This window comes from Saccostrea cucullata, unplaced genomic scaffold (assembly GCF_032062105.1).
Source record: "Saccostrea cucullata isolate Sc308-1 unplaced genomic scaffold, CSIRO_AGI_Scuc_v1 ctg969, whole genome shotgun sequence".
NCBI lineage: Eukaryota > Metazoa > Mollusca > Bivalvia > Ostreida > Ostreidae > Saccostrea > Saccostrea cuccullata.
Genome location: NW_026932596.1, coordinates 423,708 through 445,977, shown reverse-complemented (window position 1 = coordinate 445,977; position 22,270 = coordinate 423,708). Strand labels below are relative to the sequence as shown.

The 22,270-nt window shown below is 32.2% G+C and overlaps 1 protein-coding gene across 1 annotated transcript in view; it reads left to right on the top strand.

The window, feature by feature from the left end:
• The first annotated feature begins 456 nt into the window (after positions 1–456).
• Positions 457–22,270, top strand: part of LOC134235558 (uncharacterized) — a 34,696-nt gene continuing 12,882 nt past the window's right edge. Inside the window, exons 1-6 of the mRNA XM_062717695.1 lie at positions 457–553; positions 13,485–13,618; positions 13,760–13,855; positions 14,388–14,505; positions 15,525–15,650; positions 18,607–18,796. Of these exons, the coding sequence (XP_062573679.1) occupies positions 13,552–13,618; positions 13,760–13,855; positions 14,388–14,505; positions 15,525–15,650; positions 18,607–18,796 (597 nt within the window). The 5' untranslated portion in view covers positions 457–553; positions 13,485–13,551. The remainder of the gene's footprint in view (positions 554–13,484; positions 13,619–13,759; positions 13,856–14,387; positions 14,506–15,524; positions 15,651–18,606; positions 18,797–22,270) is intronic.

Genomic DNA, 22,270 nt, shown 5'->3' with positions numbered 1-22,270 from the left:
GAAATACCAATTATTTTACGAAAATATTGTTAACCTTACTTGTAGGCATAAACATATGCAAACTTTAAAAAAGGTTCTCTCTCATTTATTGATGAAAAATTCTGTGTTACTCTAAAGAATTCGAATTAATGAATTTGTTCCTTTCACCAAAAGACAAATTATCAAGTTTTGCTTTACTTGCTTGAAAAAAAAACATTTCAAAACAAAAAACTATTATTTTAAAATATCACGAAAAATATATTTTTCTTGCAAGATAATTGGAGATGATAATAATAATCAAAAGAAAAATAAAAAAATTAAGAAGATGCATTTAACCTAGATAAAGTGGAGCTAAAGGCAAACTTTCTTCTAATGAATACACAAATAAGGAAGAAAAAGTCCGTCTAGGTTTAATACTGCAGTTCTACTGCGGTGAGAACGAAGAATTTTAATTTTTGTTATATGTTACAAACTTAAGCTTCCTGGTGTGTAACTGAAGCCGATATATATAATATGGGCATTAATTATATAATAGTTCTCCTTTTAGCAGGAACGCCTTGTATGTCTGGATTTGGTAGGTACATGTAAAGCATTATCGTTTTCTTCCTTTCTACGCCTTTGCAAAACAATTCAAACCGAATTAAACGCAATCATTTAATTTTGTTTGCTTAACATCAATGTGTTGTATTTTTGAACAACTTACTGCTTTAGTTCTTGCTGTGTGATTTAATTCATTTCTTAAACACGATAATCAATACAATGAATTCTCATTTGGAAGCAGTCCTTGTTATGTATTTTTGTTTGGTTGCAAAACACGTAATTCACAAAACCGTACCCATCTAATAAGTAGGGCGGATGTCGTCAGCTCCGAAATAACCAGTTCTAGTTCTGACCAAAGGTGTACAAACGGTCCTAAAGATATGACGTTTATGTCTTTATAGTTTTACAATATTTTATCCATTTTCATTGATTATTGTTCAATAACTACTTGTCAAACCTTATTATACATTCAAATGGAATTATGAAAAATGATCTAATAAACATTCAAATATAAGAAATCTTTCGAAAATTAAAATATTTTTTTTAGAAAATTCAATATGTTGTATTCCCTAAATATTAACAAAGCATTTTCGGAGGTTATGCATCGCATTTAATTTAGACTTGACCTATCTTGCCTTCTTTAGTTGCGGACTGCTATGATTCTTTGAAATCATATGCATGGACATGCGTTTACTGCCAGGTTTGATTGATCCATGTTTAATCTGTTCATTCTGCACCAGAAATGTAATATTGGTCTTTCATTCAGCATAGTTATGCTTTGATTTTTCTAAGCAAGTATGGAACTGATCTTACATGTGAAAAAGACATAGTGAAGCTTCGTGGTGATATTGTACGGACGTTACAATTATGGTTTTGCAAAAAGCACATGATTTAATAATCTTTTTTTTTACACTAAGACAACAAAACAATTTTCACCTTCACAGCTATTAAAAGGATAGAATTCTAGGTCTTTACGTTGACAAGGAAGAAAACGGCAACAACGCTCCCTGAACTTATTTGCCAACGCTCGCCAAGTTGGCCTTAAGACTGATTCTTTCTTTGACCGGTGGGCAGGGGACGCTCACTACTACATAGCATCTGATCCCATCTCTTATGTTTTAGAGGTTCTTGTTTGCTCTGTTCAAAAATTTATATTAAACCAGAAGTCTCTGTCGAGACTGAAGCTCTACTGGTTTGTACTTATAGCAAAGGAAGAGAAAAGTACTTCAGCAGTTGGAAATTGAAACTTTTCAACAGCAATAAATAGAATAATGATCCTTGATTAAGTCTCTTTATGTTCTTAGTGCAGTCTACTTGCATGCCACATTTATATTATAATCAAACTAAAATTGTATTTGGAGTAGCATTTTGAAAGAATTTCACAGAAATTTCTATTTTTAGTAACCACGGCAACACCGTTCATCGAAATCAAAAACCGATACACAGAATTGTGTATCTTAGTGTAGTCTACTTGTGTGCCAAGATATATTGAAATCAGACTAAAACTTTAGGAGGAGTAGCATTTTGAAAGAATTTCACAGAATTTCCTATTTTTAGTAACCACGGCAACACCGTTCATCGAAATCAAAAACCGATACACAGAATTATGTATCTTAGTGTAGTCTACTTTTGTGCCTAGTTATATTGAAATCAGACTAAAGCTGTAGGAGGAGTAGCATTTTGAAAGAATTTCACAGAAATTTCTATTTTTAGTAACCACGGCAACACCGTTCAACGAAATCAAAAACCGATACACAGAATTGTGTATCTTAGTGTAGTCTACTTGTGTGCCAAGTTATATTGAAATCAGACTAAAACTGTAGGAGGAGTAGCATTTTGAAAGAATTTCACAGAAATTTCTATTTTTAGTAACCACGGCAACACCGTTCATCGAAATCAAAAACCGATACACAGAATTATGTATCTTAGTGTAGTCTACTTTTGTGCCAAGTTATATTGAAATCAGACTAAAACTGTAGGAGGAGTAGCATTTTGAAAGAATTTCACAGAAATTTCTATTTTTAGTAACCACGGCAACACCGTTCATCGAAATCAAAAACCGATACACAGAATTATGTATCTTAGTGTAGTCTACTTGTGTGCCAAGTTATATTGAAATCAGACTAAAACTGTAGGAGGAGTAGCATTTTGAAAGAATTTCACAGAAATTTCTATTTTTAGTAACCACGGCAACACCGTTCATCGAAATCAAAAACCGATACACAGAATTATGTATCTTAGTGTAGTCTGCTTTTGTGCCAAGTTATATTGAAATCAGACTAAAACTGTAGGAGGAGTAGCATTTTGAAAGAATTTCACAGAAATTTCTATTTTGAGTAACCACGGCAACACCGTTCATCGAAATCAAAAACCGATAAACAGAATTATGTATCTTAGTGTAGTCTACTTGTGTGCCAAGTTATATTGAAATCAGACCAAAACTGTAGGAGGAGTAGCATTTTGAAAAATTGTTTACAGACAGACAGACAGACAGACGGACAGACAGACAGCTAGACAGACGGACGGACGACGGACGCATTACTATCGCATAAGCTTTTCTGGTCTCTGACCAGTAGAGCTAAAAACACTTATTTTTTTTTAATATATTTTCTTCAACTAGATGACTTATCATAAGGAAAAACTGCTAAGCAGTCTGCATGTAGCCTACCCTGTGGTCCAGAAAAAGCTATTGATGGCGATATTAATACCTGCATGAATACATACCCTATAGGTCCGAGAACTGATGAAAAAACCGTTTGGTGGACGGTAGATCTCGGCGGAATTCGAAGCATTTTCAGCATCAATATTAATTTCAACGACTATGGGGGTAGCGGCGGTATGTTTTGTTTTAGCCTTCACACCGTTTGAAAACAGTTCTTTAGATTGAAATTACTCGTTTCCTAAAAAAACCCCTCAAACTTATACCTGCAAAATATTATTGGATATTGTTATTATACATTACTGAAATGGCATATCAAATGTAGGATATACAATGTACAAGTATAAGATGAAATGTAGGTCGCAATACGAAAAAGTAAATATAAAATTAATGCAATTTCGTCTTCATTCGTCTTCTTTGTTAAATTGTCATTGCAGCAGTATTTTTAATAGTAAAGAATCCAAACAATGTATAATTCAAGCAACATCTATAAAAAAAAGCTAGCGGACGAAGTGTAATTTATTTTGTATGTACTTTGATAAATGTATAAATAAATGTTAGTATCAAATAATTAAATATATAATAAATGTACAATATTCATTTTATTGACAGCAGAAATGTTTTTCCTTGAATATATATTTATTCTTATGTATGGAAATAAAATGTCGACCTAGATAAATACAGCAAATTCAATTTTTCATTGATTCAAATACTGACTGGTGTTTTTAATACGAATTGTTAGTCCACTGTTTATAAATTGAATTGACGACGAATTTTCCGTTATTTGTCGATCATAACAAGGAGCACACGGCGGTTGTGACCGGTCAGCAGGAGATGCTCACTCCTCCATGGCATCTGACCCCACTTCTGCTGTTTTTCATTAAAGGTCTGTATTTGCTCTGCTTCTATTTACTATTGTTCCATTGACTTTGATATTGAATGCTCCAACGCAGTACCGTTAAGGCTTATCGGAGCTTAAAATGTATTTAAAAAGTAACATTGCATTGTAAAATTGATTTTGAGTTTTATTTTTAAGTTCTGTACTTAAGTACGTCCAATTCATATAGAGAGTTCTCTTGGCTTTATATAAACATATTTGTTACCATATCATATGACCTTGTTGATCACGTGATGGAAATTTCTTCTTTTTTGGAATGTTTCACATTAATCGCTTCTGCGCAGGTTATTAAAACAATTAATATTAACTTTTTGTCACACAAATAAACTCGTTGCATCCTTGTGAAACCGAAATGTGCTTGGGAAAAGTTATACTATTTCTTTTGTACAATTTATTTCTCATTAACTTCAACTTATCAAATAATCTGAGTGTATCTTCTGCTGAATACCGTCATTTGTTTTAAAACAAAGCCATTATACATTTTTCCAAGGCAGAGTTCAGTACATTAGAGGGGAACTCCTCTTACATATTTCCACAAAAGATATCAAATAAATCCTCATTAATAACCTGCGCCAAGCTCTTTTATACACATATAATGAATTCTGCCTCAGTCCACGGGTATAAAAAGGGGAAAATGTCAAACGTATATTTTCGTACGTAGTTTGACAAGAGCAATAAAGCAAAGTTATCTAAATTATACTGATATATTAGATTTTTGAAAAAATGATATAAACACGTGTATTTTGAACTAGCATTTTGCATCTTTATATCTTTACAGCTCAAGTATGCAGTGACGACGCCATTTTCAAATATGACGTCAAATATTTGCATTCTAGAGAAGTGCATGCACAGAGTACACTACGATATTCTCTGGGAAACCTTATCGTACCTGCGATATCTTTCATATAATTTTTTTTTCTAATATCAATTGAACATTATTTTGTAAGTAGAATATTGAAAAATTATACCGATTCATTGAGTGCACGGCACCCCAAGGGATTATGGAGGAAAGAGGGCTTCTGCGGAATTTTTTTCTAGATATTTTGCTGTATGTTATTAAGAATAAATGTAATTCAAAAAAGAAAGAATTTAAAGTTCAAGGGCTGCCAGGTTAACTAAAAAATACTTTAAGGATTTCAATCCCTAATGGTACCGAATTCTCTACCCTTAAATGTCCATCAAGTACACAATACTCTGATATTATATTAAAGCATTTTATAGTGGAAAAGGATTGCCCACGAGAAATTTTCAAAAAGTTCATTAATTAAGCATTAGTTAATTAACAAAGATTGCATTGGAGTCTATGGGGAAAAGCGGTTTTTTTTTCAAAATAAAAATTCAAATAATTTGAATATCAATAAATCCTGTTGTGGAAAGATGCATTGAAATATTACAATGTAAAAATGGAATGATAATTGACAATTTTTTTTTACAAGCTGATTTTTTTTATTTGATTTTTTTATTTATTAAAAAAGAGGAGTTAGGATATGGAAATAACGAACAGTATTCAATCTCAACGTCCATTAAACAATATACAAAATAAGAGCAGAGCAAACACGGACCTCCGAAACATCAGAGGTGGGATCAGGTGCCATGGAGGAGTGAGCATCCCCTGCCGACCGGTCACACCCGCTGTGTGCTCGTTGTCATAATCAGGAAATAACGGAAAAAAATCCGTCGTCAATTCAGTGTATAAATAATGGACTAACAATTGGTATGAAAAACGTCAGTCAGCATTTCATTCAATGATAAATTGTATTTGCTGACAAGGTCATTGTATCGACCATAGAATTTACGAAATGATGACTTTAAACGAGACTGTTGATATTCTTGTTTCATCAACTTGCTTGTCAATAATTTACCTCGTTTAAGAAATTGTTCATACGTAGAGCATGCTCTTGCGTATCGAATCAACTGAGATATATATACTCCGTATGCAGGTGATAAAGGTATATTGCTGCATAAGTAAGGGAAGTTGACGATAGAAAAGTTAAAGTCATCACGTTTATCATATAGCTTGGTTGTTAGATTACCATTAGTGTCTTTTTCAAGTAAAATATCCAAATATGAAGCAGAAGTGTCGGACTCTGTGGTATCTTTTATCTCAAGCTCACCAGGATATATCGTGTCGACGTAGGAATGGAAATTATCATTATTAATTGACAATACGTCGTCGATATATCTAAATGTCGAGTTGAAGGCCACAGCAAGTGTTTTCTTCTTTTCGCGCATAAGATTTTGCATAAATTCTGCTTCATATGAATATAAAAATAAGTCTGCTAATAACGGAGCGCAATTTGTACCCATGGGAATTCCAATAGATTGTTGGAATACCTGGTCTCCAAAAACCACATAGATATTGTCAATCAGAATCTCAAGCATCTTCTTGATGTCAACTTCAGAGTACTTATGTGTGCAATCAGAATCAGAAAATAATTTTTCAAATGACCAATGACGAGGTAAGTAAATTTACGAGTTTCATTTTTGTTGAAGAAGCAGCTGTCAATGATATCAAAAAGCCTGGATTTTAATTTGTCGAGTTGAATTGTTGTGTATAAAGTTGAAAAGTCGTAAGTTTTTAAGCTGTTGATTTTTGTAAAGTCTTGTGATTTCAAATTGTCCAAAAGTTCTTTAGAATTTTTAAGTATCCACATCTGATTTACACCACTTCTTGAATATATAGTTGTACAGTACTCTTGAAGTTTTTCCTTCACTACTGTCAATATTTTAGTGAGAAGTAACGAAAGAGGCTTGGTTGAACATTTACTGGAACCTGCAATGTATCTTTGTTTGTAAGGATTCTTATGAAGTTTCGGAATCCAATATATATAAGGTAGTTCAAATTGATTTTGGCTCTGTGGAATATTAAAAGTATTCAAAACAGGAGATAACTCTTACCAAAATTCAAGGTCATGAATTAGGACACATCCCACTAAACATACTTATAGTAATAAATGGGAAGTATGTCTAAATAAACTGAGTATTCAATGCGTACATATGTGTTATGTCTTCAATTTCATTGAATTTCTTCTTATCAGGGACTGAAGACCTTAAGTCGTCTAAATCTAGATATGCATCCGATGCCTGGTGACTCCAACAAGCTTATTATGTACATGTACAATCAAAGACACATTTAAGGTAGAAATAATAAAACTATTGTTCGGGGAGTATACATGTGTTTCAGAGATGAGACAAAGAGGGCGTTTTGCTGGATTTTCCCTATATATCTCAAACACTCCTAACAAAGAAGATGGCACAAGATGCTACAAGAACACTCTTCCGTTACCTCCCCTGGAATTCAATACAACGTGTTTTGGATATGGTCGTTACGTCATCTATTACAATGAAAGACTGGACTTTCCGGAAGGATACGAATTATTATCCATCACAGAATTGTGTGAAGTGAAAGTAGAAGGTTTTTGAAATAAGTCCTAGTTTTAGATACATTAAAGATAAAAAATATACATACATGATACGAATATACTAATGGACTTTTACGAGGAGTGCTGACTTTTACAGTTGACGATTACTTTTACACTAGGGCTATGTACGGTAGCTCCTTTACGATATAAATATTTAGCTCAACATTCATTTAAACGGAAATAACGGGTTATTTCAATGCAAATATAAGTTGTCCTTGTAGAAAACGACAACTACCCTACCCTCCACTCCCGGTCTTCGCATGTTAGTGCCCCTAACACCATACCTATGACCACAAAAAAGGTTTTCCTATGCATTATCAATTCTGCACTTCCGTACATGATACAAGTTTAAATGTCCAAGTAAACGTCAACTGTAGAAGTCAATACTTCTCGTAAAAGTCCAGTATACGAATTTGAGTGTCATTATGAAGCAATCTTACTATTCCGTACTTTTTCACAGTGATAACACTTGCGCATTTTTAACTCTACTGGCCAGAGACCAGGAGAGCTTATGCGATAGTAATGCGTCCGGCGTCCGTCCGTCCGTCCGTCTGTCTGTCTGTCTGTAAACAATTTTTCAAAATGCTACTCCTCCTACAGTTTTGATCTGATTTTAATATAACTTGGCATATAAGTAGACTACACTAAGATACATAATTCTGTGTATCGGTTTTTTATTTCGACGAACGGTGTTGGCGTTGTTACTAAAAATAGAAATTTCTGTTAAATTCTTTCAAATTGCTACTCCTCCTACAGTTTTGGTCTGATTTCAATATAACTTGGCACACAAGTGCACTACACTAAGATACATAATTCTTTGTATCGGTTTTTGATTTCGACGAACGGTGTTGGCGTTGTTATTAAAAACAGAAATTTCTATGAAATTCTTTCAAAATGCTACTCCTCCCACAGTTTTGGTCTGATTTCAATATAACTTGGCATATAAGTAGACTACACTAATATACATAATTCTGTATATCGGTTTTTGATTTCGAAGAACGGTGTAGGCGTTGTTACTAAAAATAGAAAATTCTGTGAAATTCTTTCTAAATGCTACTCCTCCTACAGTTTTGGTATGATTTCAATATAACTTGGCACACAAGTACACTACACTAAGATACATAATTCTACGTATCGGTTTTTGATTTTGACGAACGGTGTTGGTGTTGTTACTAAAAATAGAAATGTCTATGAAACTCTTTCAAAATGCTACTCCTTCTACAGTTTTGGTATGATTTCAATATAACTTGGCACACAAGTACACTACACTAAGATACATAATTCTATGTATCGGTTTTTGATTTTGACGAACGGTGTTGGTGTTGTTACTAAAAATAGAAATTTCTGTGAAATTCTTTCTAAATGCTACTCCTCCTACAAATTTAGTCTGATTCCAATATAACTTGGCACACAAGTACACTACACTAAGATACATAATTCTATATATCGGTTTTTGATTTCGACGAACGATGTTGGCGCTGTTACTAAAAATAGAAAATTCTGTAAAATTCTTTAAAAATGCTACTCCTCCTATAGTTTTGATCTGATTTCAATATAACTTGGCATATGATTAGACTACACTAAGATACATAATTCTGTGTATCGCTTTTTGATTTCGACGAATGGTGTTGGCGTTGTTACTGAAAATAGAAATTTCTGTGAAATTCTTTTAAAATGCTACTCCTCCTACAGTTTTGGTATGATTTCAATATAACTTGGCACACAAGTAGACTACACTATGGTACATAATTCTTTATATCCGTTTTTAACTTCAATGAACATTATTACCTTGGTTAATAAAGAGAGCAATTTCTGTTACTCTCAAAATGCTACTTCAAATACAGTTTTAGTCTGATTATAATATAAAGTGGCATGCAAGTACATGTAGACTACACTAAGAACATAAAGAGACTTATTCAAGGATCATTATTCTCTTTTTTGCTAGTGTAAAGTTTCAATTCCCAACTGCTTAAGTACTTTCCTCTTCCTTTGCTATAAGTACAAACCAGTAGAGCTTCAGTCTCGACAGAGACTTCTGGTTTGATATGAAATTTCTTTTTCTTAGGGTCAGGATATTGAGTTGAAATTTTAACCTTTCTTTTAAAGCCGCTTAGTTCAATTCTAATCGCAAAAAAATTATTCTTCTTTCTTCTTGAAAAATAATTGTCTATAAATTGTTTCAACTTCTGTCAAATTAAATCCCCAAAGTCTTTTCCTTTTAAAAGATATATAAATTAAAAATTTAAAAGAATAATATTTCTTAGGTCACACAAAAATAATCCTGTGTTGATATCGCGTGAAATCACCTTCGAAGAAATTTGAATTTATCGCTTATATCTCATGAAGAACAAACCCGAGCATTTTTTTTTTACAACAAATTACTTATACCTGTACAGAGACAATATTATAGCCTTCGATTGTTACTAAGCTTCCTTTAAAAAAAAAGTCTATAAAAATATCTGATTTCCTTTATTACATTCCTTTTCATAATTATTTGTTACTTATTCATATTCTTGGTGTTTGATTACATTTTTTCTATTAAATATGAACTTTTTAAATTAAAAGTACAATTTTTTATGAATACTTTTGATGTGTAAGTAACCCAAACAGTCATTTAATAATTAAATCCTGTGTAAGTTGAAAATGGTAAAGAATATTAGCATCGGTAAATAGCCTATCTCTCATTAGTTAGAGGCGAAAGGTATAAATTTAAATAACTTTTTGTAATCATTTAGGTATCTTCTTCATCATATTAAAGATTGAAAACATTGTGACAAAGATGTCTAAAAATATTTACAAATGTAGGATGGAAAATTTAATAAAAAGAATAGAGTTAATTTGCTTATATTTTTATGAATGTAGACTTATCTTTTATGTCAATTGAATAAAAAAGAAATTATTCTTGAGAAATATTGCTTAATATTGTTCAGTTAATAAAATCTTGAAACAATGATGTTTGAAGATGTATTTATGTGATTTTTCATATTCTCTTCTTGACAAGTACCCCTAAAAATAACTGAAAATGCGTAGTCGCAGTATGAAATTACCAAATCAAGTTTCACAGGCTGTAGTAGATTTAAAAACAAGGAAACATATGAGCTTTTAACTGATTGATAAGCAAGTACTTATCATCACTTTGAAAAGTTTAAAAATCTTGTGACAAAGAGTTTTCCGAAATAGGTTCTACCTTAAATGTTTTTACAAAATAAGTAATTAGTTCCTTTAAACCAGGCTGTACCGAAGATGGAGTTTAGTTTATGGAAGTAACTGTAACATACCTTGTCCGAGGAATTGTCAAGAACAGAAATGCAACATTTTTAACGGAACATGCTTGGGGTGTTTGCCTGGATATGTGGGGGAAATGTGCGAAAACGGTTTGAAAAATGAGCTGTAAACCGATTACTTAAACATTGCATTAGAACATTGATAATTGTACTCTAGCGTCATAATTTTTCAAAACTTCTATAAATTCAGAATGCACATCAGGAATTTATGGCATACAATGCAGAAGGCAATGTGAAGGACATTGTATAAGAAACATATCATGCAATCACGTGACTGGTAATTGTGATAGAGGATGTGCCGCTGGCCATGGGTGGATGGGAAAACAGTGTGATCAACGTAAGTTTGAACAAACTGGCCTCTCACGTTTAAATTGAAAATATATTTAAAAATAGCCATTTCTGGAAAATATAATGATCGTTGTTACAGAGTAATACAAATTTTAATCAAAATAACTTCAAAACTACACCCTTTTTAAACCTAAAATTACATCAAATTCAATTGCTTATTTGATCAAATTTTAATTGGCATTTCTAAAATTAAAAATAACACGAATTAATCGTTGAAAATTCATATGTAACAAATAAACATTTCCATGTTTCTTTTTTTCTCTTGGAAATTAAATAAATATATATATATATGTCAAAGCCGGATTTTTGAAAGGTTTTTTAAGGTTGCGGATTTTTGAAATATCGTCATTTTTCATTAAAAAGTTTTAATTAAAACGTTTAAAAGACATTTTAAGCAAAAAGTCTATTAGTAAATGCTCACTAGTAACACCATCGCTCTGGTGTGTATATCCTCTTCATGTGATTGTACATAAATTAAGCATAGACAGAAGTGTGCATGATCAGGAACTTTACATCGTAATCACATAAACTAAATTTCACAATATGGCATACATTAAAAAGGATACGCTAAAATTTCAAGCAAATACCTTGCGTGGTTGCTTAGAAAACTGATGGGGAAAAACCAATGGCAAAAACCAGGACGTTAATAGATAGGCAGGTTAAAACAGTAATCCCCTACTTCGGAGCAAAAAAATCTGTAAAGAACTATTTTCATATTTTTTTACGATTAAAAAAAAGTTTGATATTGGCAGGGGATGCTCATTATCCCCATGGCACTTGATCTCACCACTGTTGTTTTGGAGGTCCGTATTTCCTCTACTCCTATTATGTAGTGTTTTATGTACTTTTGATCTTGAATACTCTTCGTTATCTCCACATGTTTTGTGAAAAAAGATTGAAATTTTTTTTTCAAGATAACATATTTTAGAATATAAAGACGGAACCTTTGGACCTGGGTGTATTCATTACTGTAGTGGAAACTGTGCGAATGGCACCTACTGCAAAAAAGAAAATGGATTTTGTGAACTGGGTTGTAATGCCTGATATATGGAGTTCTCTGTGATGAAGGTATTTTTCTCAGTAATTATTTGTTTAATACCCCGCTTGAAAAGCTTGTGAGCTGTGTCCGTTTTTCCCTCCACACGACCCTTTCCCTTTGGAGAAACCAATGTTTTTGACCCATCCGTTAGTCAGTAAGTCAGTAAGTGTGTCAGTCAGTCCGTCAGTCCTTTTTTGTCAGCGCAAATCCTCATAAACCGCTGCACAGAATTTGGTCAAATTTGCATCATTTTGTAAGTTCTATGGTCGATACAATGACCTTGGCAGCAAATACAATTTTTCATTGAGTCAAATGCTGACTTACGTTTTTCATACTAATTGTTAGTCCATTATTTATACACTGAATTGACGATCGATTTTTCCATTAATTCCCGATCATGACAAGGACCACACGGTGGATGTGACCGGTCAGCATGGCACCTGATCCTACCTCTAATGTTTCGGATGTTCGTGTTTGCTCTGCTCCTATTTTGTATTGTTATTGTTTTATGGACTTTGATATTAAATACTGTTCGTTATCTCCATATCCTTCTTTGCAGATATTTAGAACACAATGTGTAGATGTGCATATTACAAGGAAATTCGCATTCCTTTATTTTTTTTCCGGGAATTTTGGCAAATTTCAACAGATTTTTGGCCATACCTTGAGTATAGAGATGAACAGACTTTCAGCACAAATCCTCATAAACCGCTGCACAGAATTTGGTCAAACATTGTAGAGTTTTAGAACACAATGTGTAGATGTGCATATTACCAGGGAATTTCCATGCCTTTGTAGTTTCTAGGAATTTCGGAAAATTTCAACTTAGATTTTTGGCCATGCATGTACCTTGAATATAGAGATCAACAGTTTGTCAGCGCAACTCCTCATAAACCGCTGCATAGAACTTTGTGAAACTTTGTAGACATTTAAAACACAATATGTAGATGTTAATTCCGATTCCTTTATTTGATCTTCGGCACTTTGAGTTTTGGGGGAGCCTGGATTATGTGTGCTTGCTCACTTTTTCTTTCATTTGCAACGCTAATATCACTGATTTCACTTTAATGATACTTTCAAAGAATCTGTTCTACATCATGTAAATGTGCACCTCCAATTGCACTTTTTGATAAAACATATTTTGAGTCTCTCCTTGCAAAGCAACATATTTTGAGTCTCTCCTTGCAAAGCATGGATTTTGTATTTATAATCATTTGGTAGATAGAGTTATCATTTTGTGATCTCAGTGTTCACAGTACATCTACTTTTTATTCCAAATCAAAGGAGGTAAATACTTAAAAAAATATTTTAACAGTTTGTCCCAGTGCATACTTCAGACACAATTGTGCTAAACGTTGCAGTAACAACTGTGTTCATGGAAAATGCAACAATGTAGAGGGGACATGCGATGTAGGTTAGAGGGTTACATCGGGACAAGGTGTTTCAATGGTTAGAAGTTAAAATTTATATGTACACGGCTTTATACCTAATTTATTTAAATTCTTTTCGAACCCTTTGTATAAACTATAGAATAAAACTTGATCAAAGATAACTAGAGTATTCCTTAAACCTTTCTGTTTTCTTGTGCAGCATGTCAGGCTGGGTATTATGGGGAAAACTGCGCTAATCTTTGTCCAGCAACCTGGAACCGTACATGTCACCATGTACATGGATCTTGCTCTGAAGGTAATTGGAAGGACTCTTAAATTTATCTCTACAAAAGGAGTGCAAAGATATCAAAGTTTTAAAAACTTCTTAAAAAGAGACTTTTCGCAATAGTCCTTATTATTAAAAAATGTAACAAGATAATAATTTGCATATCAACATACGTGTACATGTCTCGTATATTAATTGTAAAAGCTTGCATGTTTATATGAATATCTTGCATGATAATTTGCATGTCAACATACTTATCTTGCATGTTAACATATATGTCGCATGTCTACATAAATATGTTGCATCTATGTACATGTTTGATGCCAGATTCTGGCGTTTGGAAGTAAATTTACTCATATTTAAATTATCATTAATGAGATAGGTAACTTGAATGTCAACATACTCAGTACTTATCTTGTATGTTGACATAAATATGTCGGATGTCTACATAATTATCTTGCATAAAGACATAACTAGAGATGACATACGCCACCATCCAATACATTTCAATTAAGCAGCAGAGAAAGAGATTATTTAAGGATTTTTTAAATATATTTTTTAGAAAACAAAGAAACCAATCCTGTTGCAGACATGACTTTCAATGCAACTTTGGCAGTAGTGATTATAATTGCAGTAGTCGTATCCATTATAGCTGTAGTTGGCATTATAGTAATCATAAGGTAATTGGTAGGATTTGGATGGAACTCTGACTCAATGAGTACTTTCCAAATATTAAACTTGTATCCTGACAAGCTCATATAAACACTAAAATCCAAATAATCTTACTGATTCCGAAACAAATATGAGAGGGAAGAATAAGTTATAATTTTACTTTATGAGACAAAATAAAGTTTTCTGATTTTATGATTCATCTGAAAATTGGTATAAGTAACAACTCTTTTTTTTTTAGAGAAAATACATACATGTAACCTACGAAAGCCCATTTAGGACCTATCAAAAATATTTTTGAATTCGTTATAACGATTTTTAGAATTTGTTATAACGAATTTAATTTGTTATAACAGATTTATTAAATTCGTTATAACGAATTTAATTTGTTATAACTGATTCATTGAATTCGTTATAACGAATTTAATCGGTTATAACAGATTCATTGAATTCGTTATAACGAATTTAATTTGTTAAAACAGATTCATTGAATTCGTTATAACGAATTTAATTTGTTAAAACAGATTCATTGAATTCGTTACCTCTGATGTTTCGGGGGACTGTGTTTGCTCTGCTCTTATTTTGTATTGTTTTATAGACTTTGAGATTGAATACTGTTCGTTATCTCCATATCCTTCTTATAACGAATTTAATTTGTTATTACAGATTTATTGAATTCGTTATAAGGAATTTAATCTGTTATTAAATATTTGTTGGATTCGTTATAACCAATTCAAGAATTTGGTTACATGTGTAACGAATTCAACAAATCTGTAATAACAGATTGAATTCATTATAACGAATTCAAAAAATCTGTAATAATAAATTAAATTTGTTATAACGTATTCAATCAATCTGTTATAACAAATTAAATTCGTTATAACAAATTCTAAAAATCTGTTATAACAAATTAAATTCGTTATAACGAATTCTAAAAATCGTTATAAGGAATTCAAAAATATTTTTTGATATGTCCTAACTGGGCTTCGTACATAACGAATGGAGAACCAATAATACATTTTGTTTGTAGAAGGAATAAACTAAACTTATTCCACAGGCCTAGGAAAGTTGAACAACCCCAGGCTCAGCAAAATGAAGAGAGAAATGTGAGACATGGCGATACTCACATGCAGGATGGAAATTCATTTTATGAGGAGTTGGACTGCTATGAAAATAATAAAAACGAATATCAAAAAATACAAGATTTTCCTACAAATACCTGCAACCCCCTTTAATTTCTTCTTTATTCCGAGACTGAGACTTCAAGCAATTTGTACGGAAGCCCATATAGGACCTATCAAAAAATATTTTTGAATTCGTTATAACGATTTTTAGAATTCGTTATTACGAATTTAATTTGTTATAACAGATTTATTGAATTCGTTATAACGAATTTGATTTGCTATAAAAGATTAATTGAATTCGTTATAACGAATTCAATTCGTTATAAAAGATTCAATGAATTCGCTATAACGAATTTAATTTGTTATTACAGATTTTTTAAATTCGTTATAACGAATTTAATCTGTTATAACAGATTTGTTGAATTCGTTATAACGAGTTTAATCTGTTATAACAGATTTGTTGAATTCGTTATAACCAAATTCTTGAATTTGTTATTAAGAATTAAACAAATCTGTTATAACAGATTAAATTCGTTATAACGAATTCAATAAATCTGTTATAACAAATTTAATTAGTTATAACGAACTCTAAAAATTTGTTATAACAAATTAAATTCGTTATAACGAATTAAATGAATCTGTAATAACAAATAAAATTCGTTATAACGAATTCAATGAATCTGTTATAACAAATTTAATTCGTTATAACAAATTCTAAAAATCGTTATAACGAATTCAAAATTATTTTTTGATAGGTCCTAAATGGGCTTCCGTAAATTTGGTATGTAAATGTATGAAAAAAAATTGCCTTTTTAATTGTATGCAAAAACTTCATCATTTTGCATAATAAAGTATCAGTCATGTACATGTATTTTAAATATTTTATGCATCAAAGAAAAAACAAACAAGACAAAGTAATATATATAGATAATGTTCATGATGTTATTAGTACAATGCTGTTTCTTGCATTTTTGACACACAGTGATTTTATATATAAATGTAATATACTTAGCGTGCCGCTTTTATGCAAAACACACGTTTATCTTAAGAAAACACAAATAAATTTGAATGAATATTTTACCTCAGGAAATATTTCACTTGTCCTTTTTCGCCGAAGTGAAATTAATTGGAATTTTTTGGACTTTCATCAGGTGCGGGGAGAATGGGGATGATAAAATTCGAGGAAAAATAATCTTGCAAGAATATTCCCTACAATATTCAAATATGTTAACATTTTTTGTTATTTTTTGGTATATCCCACAGGCACGGATATTACGTTTATAATTAATTAAATAAAGCAGATGCGCTTAAAAACAGTATGGTATATTTCTAATTTATTTAATAAATTTATACACAGAAAAGAGAGAGAGAGTGTGCGTGTAAAAGTCACACGATCGGCACCAACGTCGGAAGCAAGTAGATGGAAATTCTGAATCAGAAAAATTACATGCATGCTTCCCTAATTTTACACCTCCATGTGCTTTAATTTTTTTTAAAGAATAACAGGTATCACTACTGTATTAAACAGGTTGTGCACAGTTCCTTTTTCGGGGAAGTATTACTATAAAAGGGAACTATTACTCTTTTCAGTAATAAAAAAAACATTACTGCTTTTGGGAATTTTCACTCGCTTAACCTCTATTCTCGTGTTTGTTTTAAATAAAAGATAAAGTGCAAGAATATTTTCAGATCCTCTAAATATTTATTGTCTATCAAATGTATGTGTGCTCAAAACTGCAATATTTATTGCTGCAAAAAGCTGAAAAAGAGTGATGAAATATTTCTATGATATAGATAACTTACGGGAGCATACCTGTGTTAAAATTGTGAGATTGAATACGTTCAGCACTTACTAACTCGTTCATAGGATTATTCGTTCTAATTTAGTTTTATACTATTTCTGTAAATGACATCGTAAAAATAATTTTTAATACCATTGGTTCTTTTACAGATGAAAATAATTATTTGAAATATTAAATTTCACACGATATTCTTTTAAAATGGTTTTAGAATGAATGACCTTGTTAGATACTATACATACAATTAAAAAGGCAATTTTTTTTTCCATACATTTATATACCAAATTGCTTGAAGTCTCAGTCTCAGAATAAAGAAGAAATTAAAGGGGGTTGCAGGTATTTGTAGGTAAATCCTTTTTTGATATGCGTTTTTATTATTTTCATAGCAGTCCAACTCCTCATAAAATGAATTTCCATCCTGCATGTGAGTATCGCTATGTCTCACATTTCTCTCTTCATTTTGCTGAGCCTGGGGTTGTTCAACTTTCCTAGGCCTGTTGAATAAGTTTAGTTTATACTTCTAGTACCATTCATCAACAGAGAAAATTATTAAATCTCATCTTACTCTTGTCTGCAGCACTGAAGGACCGAATTTTTCGGTCAGCGAGGTTCATGTAATAAAGATCCCCCACACCTGAAACACAGACACGAAACTGTGCATGCAGTGTTATCTTATCAAATGTTATCTATTTTTTTATCCCATATTATTCTTCTTCATTGGATTGATAGATAATGCACTAGTTTATGACCCACTAGATAATGCACTTCTTTTTGCAGGACCAGACGGAACTCAAACAAATGGACCTAATGCAGTCATAAGCATGCTCGACTATGCCCTTACAGAACATAGCTTTGGTGAACAAAAATGCACATTTCATGCAGACAACTGTTCTTGTTGGTTCCATAACAAAGCTCTTTCTTTTATAGATGTACCGAGTATTTATATATATTTATATCTAATATATTAACACATTCATTTTAGGGCAAAATAAAAACCAGTTCGTCATAGCGTACCTCTGTTGGCGTGTTATAACTGGACGTCATTGTGAGGTAGAATACTGCATGCAAATACCTGGACACACGCGGTAATTAAGTTACTAAATAATGCACTGATGAGTAAAAGTGCTTTTTATTCTTTACTTTCTTAAAGTTCAACTGTTTATTGATACAGTACTTTTATGTACTACAGGTGCTTGGTAGACAGTGGATTTGCGCACATTCGAAAGCTCTATCGACGCTCTGGCATTGATTCTCTTGCACAGTTCTTCACACTTGTAAACAAATCGGCCTCTTCAAATGAAGCAGTATCCTATGATGACACTTGGCAATGGCGAAACTGGAAAGACTTTCTTTCTACTTACTTTCGCCCTGTGAAGAGGGTACGTAAGTACCATCATTTTCAATTCACTTCTGCAGAACCATGGTTTGTTTACGTCAAGGAGCGAACCGACTCGGTAGAACAGAAGTTCTCCTTGAAAAAAAATTGGTGCGCCTAACTTCGATGCCACCGAGATTCCAGCAATTCTGCATCCTGCTGGGATGACAAGTGAGAGGCAGACCTACCTTTACAGGAATGTGAGGCCTTATATGCGCCCTGCCCACCAGGAGGACCTGTTTCCTACACCAACGGAAGAATAAATTAAATGTATGAATCAATTGTACATATTGTCTTTCACTAATTAGCAATTTTCAATTGCTAATTAGTATATGACTAAATAATTAGTCATGTACTCATTGGCAATTGAAAATTGCTAATTAGTGAAAGACAATATGCTGATAATGTACCATTTTTCAATTGTAAAATATGTTATTTTAAATGTTTAGTTTATGTACTAAATGACATTAGCTTTCTACGTTAAACTCGGTTATACCGAAGCTACTGGGACGTATGGAATTACTTCGTTATATCCGTAATTCATCATAGACATATCAGATATTCGTTAAATATATGTAGCTGGGGATCCAAAATAAATTTGCTACATCCGTTGATTTACTATATCCGTGATTGTACTAAATGAATTTTGCTGTAATTATAGTAGAGACATCGTGTTTAATGTTAACTTTGGTTGATACATTAAATACAACACAAAACCTTGTGTTTTGAATAATTCTGGATCAGGTTATTTCCAAAGAGTGGTGGACTTCTCTTATTTCCGAAAGGCAATTACCATATTAGAGATATACATGTATTATCCTGTACCTTTTACAGACTCATTAAAACTATTTAAACATGTATTGAGTGATTTCATTCTGAGAAATGACAATTATATGTACATGCATTACAATACAAAAAGAGTCACTTTCACAGTTAATTTTTTGACGTTTGTGCAAAAATAACGTAACGTCAAAATTCACTTATTTATACAACATTGATATAAATGAAGAAAAAAACTACTTAGAATTGATGTAGGACCATAAAAATTCAGATTTGGCAACTTCAAACCTTGCTCTATCAAAATCCATGGAAATCTCAAAATGTATAAAAATTGCCATAAGGACCCTTTTCACATGGGCGCAATCATTTCTGTTTATATCTATCAGCAATTCTCTTGATGTTATCTTCTATCTTCTTATATGAATATTTTATCCTTCACTTAAGTTTCTGTTAATAGTTACTTCTTATCTTTTGTGGTTAATTGCCAAGCCGAGATATGCATCAACTACATCTACTACTCTGGGGTTCAATGCAAAGATAAGAAATGAAGAGAAAATCCTGTCGTCTTATGTTTTTGTTGCATTGTAAGTGTGGACTAATGGAAAGACGTGTTTTCCAGTCATGCTTTTGTTCACAATATCTTTTTCCCAAACATTTGAAGTAGCGTTTGACTGAATCGTTAGACATGTGTATTCCCATAGGGTGGTTCGGGGTTGTTACTCTTCTTTATTTCAACATTCTTATAAAATTCCTTGATAATATAATTTTCCAATATCCTGCTCTGGTCCGAATGTATACACTGCTTGTAGGGTGCCTTAGCAGTTGCAGATGCTTATTTTAGGTCCTGGTCGGAACAGCCACTGCATACATCGTAAAGTTGCAGTAATGACTAGTATATTTTCACAACTATATTTTTCAATAGTGAGTAAGTCCATACAAACTAGTTTCAAAGGTCTTTGAAGTAAAACATGGAAAACACTTTGGTCCTTGGTACTTCTCACGTCTTCATTCTAACATCTGTCACAGTTTTATACCTTTTTCGCTACATATGAATACACAAGTACGCAATTACAATCTCTGCAAAATCTACAAGTTATTCTGGTCTCGTCCTTGGTTACCCATATCCTCATGAAGTCCAGTGAGTACACTGTCTTTAAACTTACTTGGTTAAACTAATTGACCTCGTCCCTCTCAAGCACCTATAGTTTTTCTGAACAAGATTTCTCTTTCAATCACCAATTGCTTCCTTTTTCTTTAAGAATAACTTGACGTGTTTGGTTCCCTTTGTACATTTAGATCTTTTCCAGTTAGTTCGATTCCTTTACTAAGCAGATAATTGACTTAACTTATAATTGAATCATTACCTTGTCTATTCCCAAATAATCAAAAACGAAATATCAAAAACCTGACTAATATATTTTGATTGTAAACTATATCATAAATTGGAAATTTAGATTGAATTTCAGAGCAGACAATAAAAGCTGCGACGCTCAGAAAATGCAATCACCGCACAAAAAAAACACAATAAAATGAAAACAATCAATATAAAAATAGTTTTAAAAATGGAAAGAAAATAAGAATTTAGACAACATGAAGAATCAAAATGAACAAGGGAATCGCTAGGGCAAAAGAATACATGCATAAAGGTGCATGTTTAGTCAAACTCAGAGTGAAATTACAGACAATGGCGACCTCAATTCATTCAAGAAAACAAAATGCAAAAATGCCGAGCTGTGAAAAAAAAATGAAATCAAATTTACTAATACTCCCGACAAAAAGAGGAACTACCATTGCTGCTTTTCTACAAAATACAAACTCTCCATCAGTTAAATTACTCGAAAATTCCAAAATCATAATACCTCCAGAGGAAAAAAGAATTTAATCAGCCACACTCCAAGCGTCCCTTCTTTCTGACATCTAACAATCCATCTAAACGGAAACTTAAACATTGTGACAAAGTAGGGGAGGTCATGGTATTTCTAGCAGTTTTTGTTAGCGGCGAAAATGTTATAATGTTAATAGCAAAATCTACACTACAAAATTCATTCCCGATCTGTAGAAAATCTAATGAGTATAGATTTTGCACAAAAATCTTGCATACATGTACGGAATCATCATCGCTCATGTACATACACATATACCACATGTAATAATAAGCGGAAAACAAGATCTGATGCTCTGATGATAATCAAAAATTTGTGTACCATTTCTGGTGTTTTTCTAAAATTTCGAACCCAACCTGCAATACGAATGTTTAAATACGTCCGAAAAAGTATTTTTCTCACCAAGTTTAAGTCCTAGGTAAAAACACGCAGGTTACTGTACACTTTCTTAAAAAAAAACACAGATATCTGTATTTCCCAGACTTTTCGAGGCATGTTAACCTTATTATATTCGTGCAGTACATGTGCATGAAAAAGCTTCTTTCAAAATTTCCATTAAAATAGAAAAAGGTGCTACATGTAAATGACAAACTGAGCGATAAAGGAATTTACTGCACAAAATCATTGCGTTACAAATAAGACTTTTTCGAAAATTATCATTGTTCAATTGTACTGAAATGAACAAATAATGCAGTCAAATTATTTCAAAGAAACACTGAAATTTCCATTCAGGTTACCTTACTTCACAGACATGAAGGATATGGAGATAACGAACGAAAGGGAAAAGTGGAAAGAACTAATTTGCAAAGGTTGGA